Source organism: Pogona vitticeps, chromosome 3, assembly GCF_051106095.1.
Source record: "Pogona vitticeps strain Pit_001003342236 chromosome 3, PviZW2.1, whole genome shotgun sequence".
Taxonomy (NCBI): domain Eukaryota; kingdom Metazoa; phylum Chordata; class Lepidosauria; order Squamata; family Agamidae; genus Pogona; species Pogona vitticeps.
In genome coordinates this window covers 168595549-168605650 of record NC_135785.1, presented here as the reverse complement: position 1 = coordinate 168605650, position 10102 = coordinate 168595549, and the positions used below count along the sequence as shown (strand labels likewise).

Genomic DNA, 10102 nt, shown 5'->3' with positions numbered 1-10102 from the left:
ATTCCAGTCACCTATGATTTAAGCGTATCAGTGATATACTTGCATAAAAGCTTTCAATTTAACCTTCTTCAGCATCGGTAGGTGAAGTATAGTCTTGAAAAATGGTTACATTGATGGGTTTTCCCAGGAGTCTGATAGATAGTATGAAGTCAGATCTTGCATGTTAGCCGCAACTGCCTGTGCTACATCTTGTCTCAGTACTAGAGCCACTCCATTTTTTCTGAATTTGTCATTTCCACAGTAGAACAGTTTGTAGTTGTCCGAGTCTGACTGAAAATGTTCCATTCCAGTCCACTTTAGTTCACTCACACAAAGCACTGCAATACATTCCATTTCTTGCTTTATGGTTTTCACTTTCCCTTGATTCAGGTTTCTCGTGTTCAGTGTTCCAGTTATATGTGTTGTGCAACATCACCCTCTGTGCATTTCAGCCACTAGATGTTCTTTTAGCTTTAATCTAATTGTGTCACTAGCAACAGTGCTATTTGTTACTTGCCCTTTGCTCTTGCCTAGTAGCTGACCGAGTGCTTCCCGATCTGTGTGTCTCATCTTTTAGCACTATCTTGTTTAATTTTGGACTGTTGCATCATAGGATTTTTGAAACAAGAAAGGTTCAGCAGTGGTTTACTACTGCCTTTTTCTGCACAGTACTAACAAAAGTTAGTCTGAGTGACACTGCTGTTGTCTTTGAAAGATCCTCTACCAGAATCACTTCAGCTCCACTACTGCCTGGTAGTTGTGCTCCAGATGGTTCTCCACCCCCATCTCCACTTGAACTATCCATTCTCTTTGGCTGATGTGGCTGTTATTCCTGAAGAGAGTGGATGGGCGTTAGTCTGGTACCTCAGCTATGACCATTTTGCCTTGGGTAACCCTGCTAGAAATCCAGGTTCCTAATGCAGCCTGGCCTCCTGATGGCATTGATTCTCTGCCACATTCAAACTTCCTCACCACATTACAGTGCATATCTATGTCATACATATCTGTTTTCAGTAACTAACCACATCCTTCTGCGATCCAATATATATTTGTCTGAAGTGCTGTTTGGCAGTAGGACTGCCTGAGTCATAATCACCACATCTGGGCCAATATTTGAACCCTATGCCTTTTATGCCATCTTCACCAGATGAAGAGTCCAGAAAAACTCAAAACCGTACCCTACTTGTAAACTTATAGTAATACAGTAAAGGTGTTACCTAATTGAAAACTTTAATAAAGGGACGTACATATAGCAATATATATTGTACAATATAAAACATTTTACATTATGTAACAGATATTATGTAATGATATACAAATAATTATTATAAATTATATATTTCTACGATGCTCCACAGCAAAATAGAACGGTTGTGATTTACCCCCTCCATGTTCCTTTACTGTCACAAACAGGAGTAGTGGGGAAGGGAGAGGATCCTCACTTCAATATTTCGGTGGGGCGCCCCCTTGCCTGGTCAAAACCTGTCTATAGCTGACCCCACAAATGGAGCAGACACAGAGAAGAAGGGGATCACGAAGGAAAAACGGGGCCGAGCACAACACCTGGCCGTGTTATGTACGAGTTGCCGTGGCAACTGCCCCCTCAGAGTGGCCGAAACGGGGGCTGTTAGCACGTGCGGGTCCTTCGACCGCAACTCCCAGAATTCCTCCCTCCAGGAGTAAAGTATAAGCTGCCAGAGCGATTCTGGGAGTTGTAGTCAGAGAGAACTACACATGCGCATAATTGCCGTTCAAACTTCGGGCGACCCGTTTTCGGCGGCTCTCCGGCTGGCTTCTCTGACGTCAGAGGCGAGCGCACGGAGAGCCAGTGACGAAGGCGGAAGCGGCGCCCGAGAGAGAGAGCGAGAGAAAGAGTAGCTGGTGGAGGCGGCGGGATAGTCGCGTCTTCCCTTGTGTCGTTCCTCCCTCCCTCCTCCGCGGCAGGAGAGCTCCGCCATGGAGGTAACCGGACAAGGGCTCGCGGGGAAACGGGCGATGGGAGTTGCCTTTAGGAAGGTTAACCCTGCCTTGGTGTAACTGCAGCTGTGGCTATCCAGCATTCAGTCTATGGGCATGCAGGTTACTTCCCCGCCCCCCCCCAGCTCCCGCCTCTCCAAAGAGGAGTTTCCGAAACTCGTGGCGGGTCCCCATTTTCTTGAGCGACGGAGGATAATAACCTGGCTTTGATTCTTTTAGTTATTAAATAGTTACGGTATTAATTGATTCTTATTAGTTATTATTAATATAGTAGTCATATATGCCCCTTCCCGTTCCTTCAGTAAACTTCAACTCTGCAAATTTCATTCTTTTCCTCCTCACAACAAACCAGTGAGGTAGGTGAAGCTGAAAGTGCCTCAGTGAGGACTAGAACCGCGATACTCCAAGTCCCCGCACTGACGTACTAATTGCTATACCACAGGCATAATTGGTCATATTGACTTGATATCTTGCTGTACAGAAGGAAAACCCACAGACTTCCCCTCACCCTTAGATAACTTTGACAACTGACATATATAACTGGCAACACTGGCTTATTTTATGGGTGAAATCCTATATTTTCTTATATGAGAGTACCAGAAACCCAGTGAGATTTAGCTAAAAGTAAGCATGTTCGGTTAAGTAGGGTGAATTCATTCATTCTGGAGTGGTCAGTGTTGTCAACTTTGTGTTGTCTCTGGTGCTTTTGGCCTGATCTACATGGAAGTCAAACATATAATGTGTTCCCCTTCTGGTTAAGTGATGGTGTACTGTAGCAGGTAAGAGGATCATTAAGTGAGTCACTTGTTTCTCAGATTAAGTCTCTCTCCATTGAAATGGGGAACAACATAGCATACTGATTGCTGCCAAAATGAACACTTTGAAAATGACAAAGCACTCTGTGACTGTTCAGTATTACTGTAGCACTTTCAACAAATTTACTGTATGTTCTAAGCTTTGGTATGCCGAGCTTCTGTTAAGAAGTTCAAAAACAAAAAAAATCTGCAGTCCCAAATATGTCTGCTTCTGGAGGGAACTGCCCCTATGAATTCAGTGCTGGAACTCCAGACTGGTGATTGGTGAACAAACCATGTCCTTGTATTGTCATTGCAGTGCTGAGATCCTTGATAACATACTTATGATAACATACTCTCGCGATGAAGCGAGAGGGGAGACGGCTGGAGCGCAGGTGGAGGAAATTTCGCTGGGAGTCCGATCGAACACGACTTAGAGCCCATTATCGGGCCTATTTCGTGGCAATACATCTGGTGAAACGGCAATATTTCTCCAGTCGTATTACTTCCTCAGAATGTCGTCCAGCAGAGCTGTTTCAGGTGGTCCGGGATCTTCTTCAACTGGGAAATCCGGTGTAGGTCCCGGACTGCTCATCAGCTCGTTGTGATGAGTTTGCCATCCATTTTGAGGGGAAAATCGCTCAGATTTGCAGTGGGTTGGACTCCACAGTTACTGCAGAATCAGAGGATGTGTCCAGTGTGCCGTGCTTAGGTCAAGTACTGTATTAATGGATGAGTTTCAATTGTAGAGACCCGAGGATGTGGACAAGGTGCTTGGATCTGTCTGTTCTACCACCACTCCACTCGACCCTTGCCCATCCTGGCTAACTGGAAGATTGGCCAGGGGGGTTCGCACCTGGGTCCAGGAGGCCATGAACACCTCTTTGAGAGAGGGAGTGGTCCCTGCCACCTTGAAAGAGGCGGTAATTCGGCCACTCCTTAAAAAGCCTAACCTGGACCCAAGGCTGGTGGTTAACTACCGACCAGTAGCGAACCTTCCTTACTTGGGCAAAGTATTGGAGCGGGTTGTGGCTGGGCAACTCCAGGCGGTGCTGGATGAAATGGATTTTCTCGATCCATTTCAATCGGGTTTCATCCTGGGTTTTGGTACGGAGACTGCCTTGGTCGCCCTGTACGATGACCTTTGCCGGGGGAGAGATAGAGGGAATGTGACTCTGTTGATACTCCTGAACCTCTCAGCGGCTTTCGACACCATCGACCATGGTGTCCTTCTGGATAGGCTGGCTGGGTTAGGAGTTGGGGGCATTGTCTTACGGTGGTTCTGCTCCTTCCTGGCTGACTGTGTCCAGAGGGTGATGCTGGGGGACAGTTGCTCTGCCCCTTGGCGTTTATGCCATGGGGTTCCTCAGGGCTCAATACTGTCCCCCATGCTGTTCAACATCTACATGAAACCGCTGGGAGAGGTCATCAGGAGGTTTGGGCTGAGGAGTCAGCAATATGCTGACGATACTCAGCTCTACCTCTTGTTTTCCACCAATCCAGGTGAGGCAGTTTCTGTGCTGAAGTTGTGTCTGGACCTGATAATGGACTGGATGAGGGTTAATAAATTGAAACTCAATCCAGACAAGATGGAAGTGCTGTTAGTGGGTGCTTCACCGGACAGGCTGGAGGGCCATTTCCCTGTCCTGTATGGGGTTACACTCCCCCTAAGGGACAGAGTCCGCAACCTGGGGGTGCTCCTGGATCCCAGTCTAACACTGGAAGCCCAGGTGGACTCGGTGGCCAGGGGCACCTTCCTTCAGCTGCGGAAATTATACCAGCTACGGCCCTACCTGGACGAGCGGAGTCTCATGACAGTTACACACGCACTGGTAACATCCCGCATAGATTACTGCAATGCGCTCTACGTAGGGCTGCCTTTGAAGACGGTCCGGCGACTGCAACTGGTCCAGAATCGAGCTGCGAGGCTGGTGAGTGGTGCGGCCGCTAGGGAACATATCAAGCCGATTCTGTTTAAGCTACATTGGCTACCAGTTGCTGCCCGGGCCCAATTCAAAGTGCTTGTTTTGACATATAAAGCCCTAAACGGCTTGGGCCCTGGATACCTGAAGGACCGCCTCCTTCCATATGAACCTACCCGGCAGTTAAGATCTAGCCAGGGGGCCCTTTTGAAAGAGCCGTCCCTCAAGGAGGTAAGAGGGATGGCTTGTAGACAAAGGGACTTTTCGGCAGCTGCCCCCAGACTATGGAATGCCCTCCTGACTGAAATTTGTCTGGCGCCGACTTTGATGGCATTTCGGCGCCAGGTCAAAACCTTCCTGTTTCAGAAGGCTTTTAATTGAAATAATATTAGCTGTGGGTCCGATGGCAATTTTTATGTATATTTTAATTGTATTTTAATTGTTTTGAATTTTTATTGTATTTTAAATGTTGTAAGCCGCCCGGACACCTTTGGGTAGTGTGGGCGGCATATAAATTAAATTAAATTAAATTAAATTAAATTAAATAAATAAATAAATAAATACTTTGATAGCACATGTTACCAGGGATTATGCTGCTATACAGTAGGTACATAGAGATGAACAGTTGCCTACAAAGGTCCTTCCATTCCTAGTGGACAGGTGAATAACTATTCATCCTTTTCAATTAGGCTAAACTGTTGGAGAGAATTTTGTTTTTGGACTTTTGTTTTTAGCTTTCAAGGTAATTATACTGGATAACAGGTAACTCGTATGCTGGATAGTTACCGTATTTTTTGCTCCATAAGACACACTTTTCCCCTGTAACATCAGCCATCTGATAAGGTAGAAGATCTCCAACTTAGTACAGGGAAGATATAGATGATGGGTGGCCCTGCCAAAAAGGGGGCACATTTTTATTCTGTGGCAGCCTTTTCAGTGTGCTGTTTTCAAGGAAGTTCTCAGGACTAACATGCTATGCATCTTTAGAAAACAAACTGCAGCTGGAATCCTAAACACACTTAGATAAAATTAGGTCCCCCTGAACACAGTGGTACTTAATTCAGAGTTAACAGGTATAGTATTGTAGTGCTAGACTGCAATTTTGTGAACATTTATGTGTGAGTAAATGCTAGTGAATGCTTCTGGATAGGCGTAATATAGAATTGTGCAGCAGAAAGCTGCTTATTCTGCCAGAATTTAGCAGTAAAGTGCTAGCTCAGTGCTGGGTATGCTTTTGTTTAAAATTAATTACTGTCTAAATTTTTAAATACATTCTTGAAATTGTGGTATTGTTCTTTACTCCTGGGAGTTTTATTTGGGGTAAAGGCAGTTTAGGAATGGAACAACCGAAAAAAAATCTTTTCTGGTGCCTTGGTTATATTTTTCACTTAGGTGCAAGATGGTGGTCAAGAATTGGTGGGTTCTACTTCCACACATGCAGCAGGCAAGTCAAAGGTATGTGCTCTTGATGAGTATAACTTCTTTCAATAGTAATAACGTAGCTGATGCAGAATGTAAGGTGCAAACAAATTCATTTTCAAACGCAAGTATTTGCTTTCCTTTATTGGCAGAAAGGAAAAGTCATTGCAGTTATTTACAAATATTTCATTTCCTCAAGAGTTTGTTTGGCAAGTGCAACTGGAAATTGTTACTGGAAGCAAATATCCCAACTAGTGTTCTGGGAAATTAGAAGCCAAGTGTATTGTTACACACCTCTGGCTTTTCATTTCCTTATTACTCATTCATGTAACAGGCTGGAAGTGTATTTTCCTTATTGCTGATTCATGTAGCAGGTTAGGAAATGTACTTTCTAACAGTATTCGGCCCTTTGGTAGGGGCTAGTCAACTATATTTTGAGACCCTTCAGCACCTTGGGGCTTCATGCTGTAAACACTACTACAATTTAAAAACTGTTGTTGGCCATCAGAGGGTGCAAAAGGGGCCTTTTTCAATACCCGCCCTTAACATTTTGGTAAAAACATAGTAAGTGGGGATTGTGGGCGTAGTTGTGACACAAAAAAGCCCAGGGATGGTTGTGTGTGGCCTGGACCTCTGGAAATTGTCTGGTTTGAACAGTTACATTTGTACTGTAAATATTTTCAATGTAATTATATATTGGCCCCTTCTGAAGTAACTGACTACAGCAGTTTGAGAGCACTGTTGTGCATAATCCAGGCAGCAACTTCCAAATTTGAAAGCCCTGAGAATCGTGGCCTGGCTTGCTGAGCCTGGGCAGCAGTCTTCTCCCTTTTCCAGACCAGAACGCCACTAACAATAGTGAATACATGCAGGCAGGACTACCCAAGTGAATTCTGAGTTTTAAAGGGCCAGAATCAAGCACCATCATGACTAGAGTAAATGCATAGGCCTATAACGTTTTCTAGGGCTATGCTCCTGTATCCGTTCATTGTTACTTTAACAAGAGGCACTTTCCAGTTGGTAGGTCTGTAAGAAAGAAAATGGGCTGATCATTTCACAAATTGTGACCCATGTCTTAGAGTTCTTTGTAGATGCCTAGAGTAATGACTTGGATGGTGTTTTGCTGGTAGAATACTATCTGAAGAAGAGAGCCATCCGAGTTTCTTCGTGTGTGTTCAGTATTGCCAACTGCAGTTTAAAATCTATGTCTACATGTTTTACAGCTGGACACATTGCCAAAAGAAGATCTTATCAAATTTGCAAAGAAGCAAATGATGCTTATGCAGAAAGTGAAATCAAGATGTGCAGGTACCCTACTGAAACTGGGTTTATCTTTAAGCAACATAGCAGGAGGCATGTCAGGAGGGGGATCTGGGAGGGCCCTCAGTTGTATTAGCTGCAGAGAAGTCATAAGAAAAGTTATTTCAGGAATCCTGGAGAAATTGTGTGGGTACCTTCCTTGAATATGATAATAAAGAAATTGAATTGTGGATATTAATGTAGCATTGATCAAAATGTAACAATTAATGATCCTGACTTGAAGGGAAATGCTCTTTATCCTAGAATTAGAGAAGGAGATTCAAGAACTGAAAACAAAATCTGTTGCAGGAGGAACTGACGATATTATTCAGGTAGGACCATATAACCACAGGTATCATCTCTTTTGAACATATTATTCTCATGTGGCTCAAGTCTCTCTGCTCATAGTTCTTTTCTCACCTGCCTCACAGGTCTTTTGTCCACAGATAAAAAGGGAATACATTCTTTTTCGTGAAAACCATGTTTGTAGGGAGTTTATTTTAACATGGCTACTTTTTACCTCATAAGAACTGAAGATAATTTGCTACTACTGCTCTGCAAATTCTAACTGTACTTTACAATGTTTACAGGTCTTGTATAACCAGCTGCTGTTGTGCTAAACTGAATCACCTTTTCTAACTAAGATTTACTATTACAAACACAACCCTTGAGTGTGTGGCCCACTTAGGGTATAGTTGCAAGTCAATCAAAAGCTTTCACTTCTGCTTTCAGTAAACCACAGTTTAACATTGTGTCTGAACTGTAATTAGTGGTCAGTTTTAACTGTAGTTTGATCACAGTTTTAGTTAGTCAGCTGTGGTTCTGAATGTGGCCTGTGTCAGTGAGTCACTGTTTAAGGTTAATCATGGTTAAGAGTTCAGACATAAAGGTGAACAACAGATAGCTAAGACAGGAATGAGTTTCCATAATTATCCTTGTGCTTGTGAAGGAAAGGAACTGCTGTTGAACATGAACCTCATTCATATGAATCTCATTCACATACAGTGGTGCCCCGCTTGACGACGATAATGTGTTCCAGGCAAATCGCTGTTAAGCGAAATCATCGTCAAGCGGAAAAAACCCATTGCATTGAAAACCGGTCAATGCGTTCCAATAGGGGAAATACCTACTCGTCCAGCGAAGATCCTCCATAAGGGAAGCCATTTTGTATTGCTGTCTTCCGGAAATAGGTCCAGAAAACAGCAGGGAGCCATTTTGAAAACCCGACAATCAGCTGTTTTTAATCATCGTAATGCGAAAAACCGGTTCCCGAAGCAGGGAACCAATCGTCGTAAAACGAAAAAAACCCATTTAATCATCGTTCAAAAAACCTCATTGTCAAGCGATTTCATCATCAAACTGGGTAATCGTCAAGCGGGGCACCACTGTAATTATAAAGAGATGGGGGTATTTGTATATGAATACGAATATCCCTGCACAGGTGGAAATAACAGCTTTCACTTCTGTTTTCAGTAAACCACAGTTTAACATTGTGTCTGAAATGGAATTAGTGTAATTACTGTCCACTCACTATTTCGCTGCTGACGTGAGCTCGTTGGACCTTCCTATTGTGCCATTGTCTGCAATCAATTGCCCAGTCCTGGCAGGAGGTGGGATGACAAGCCTCTCTGCTAAGTCAGAGAGTGGCTAATCCATTGCGGAGAGCAGTGTGATAGGAAGCCTCTGTGGAGCTGGTGGCAGCGGTGAAATCACAAGTGAACAGACCCTCGTAATTTCCACCTGTGCGGGAATATTCATATATGAATACCCCCATCTGTAATTATAAATCTTAATTTAATGTTATGCTGAAATATAGCCATTGAGCTTCAAAAGCTTGATGTGTTTTTCTTGACCTTTCCTTTCCCTTTTTCATGAAGCAAGATGATAATGGTAGTTTTCATCCTCATTGTTTAATGAAGAATAAAGGGAATGCTCAGTTGACTTTGCCATGTGGTATATTATAAAAATAAAGCTGCTTGCAGGAAGTATTGCCATATTGTATATTTACTGAGTTTCACAATCTTAATGGGAATGCCGAAGTTGACCAGTCAAGTTCTGATTTGTTTATTTTTTGGCTGTCTATAAATGATCGGCTGACAAATAATTTACTGTAATTAACACTTCATATTGCCGATGTGAATGTCACTGAATGGCTTTAATATAAACAGAGTGCCCGTGATTTTGACTTAGAAACCTCTGGGTTTAGTGCAGAGGTATGCAATAATTCATCTTGGTGAGTGTGTGATTTTAGTATTTTTGATGACATGGGAAACAGAAAAGTTGTGGAAAAGCTATCTTATGAGCATATTAAAGGAATAAGCAACCTCTCTGTGCGTGTTTTGCTTTCATATTGAAGTTTGTAACTATCTTACCTCTGCCTTTCTAAAAAAAATCAGGAACTGACAGAGAGGCTGGACGGTGTTCTTCTGGAAAAAGCAGAAATCCAGCAGCAGTGTCACGCTCTGAAAAAAGAAAATATGAAAATGCAACAAGAAGCAGAGGTACTTCATAATGATAGTAAATGTAAAAAAAAAGTCTGTTTGAATCTTGGCATACTGTGTGCAGTTCTGTCACAGAACAGGAGCTCCTTGTTTCTTAAGCTCACAAATGTAATATATTGGCCCTTAAAACACCTAGGTATGGCAGATATTGATTGATTGATTGATTTGATATTTGATTTGATTTGATTTGTATCCTGCCCATCTGGTCTAT

General features: G+C 43.1%; 1 protein-coding gene across 2 annotated transcripts in view; it reads left to right on the top strand.

Moving 5' to 3' along the window:
- Window positions 1–1801: 1801 nt before the first annotated feature.
- The window catches only part of GCC2 (GRIP and coiled-coil domain containing 2), a 40832-nt gene continuing 32531 nt past the window's right edge, over window positions 1802–10102 (top strand). Inside the window, exons 1-5 of one of the 2 annotated variants that reach the window (XM_020784019.3) lie at window positions 1802–1941; window positions 6065–6127; window positions 7315–7399; window positions 7655–7722; window positions 9787–9891. In XM_020784019.3, the coding sequence (XP_020639678.3) occupies window positions 1936–1941; window positions 6065–6127; window positions 7315–7399; window positions 7655–7722; window positions 9787–9891 (327 nt within the window). In that variant the 5' untranslated portion in view covers window positions 1802–1935. Of the gene's footprint in view, window positions 2736–6064; window positions 6128–7314; window positions 7400–7654; window positions 7723–9786; window positions 9892–10102 lie in introns of both variants that reach the window. The other variant, XM_072994547.2, reaches the window with a different exon arrangement.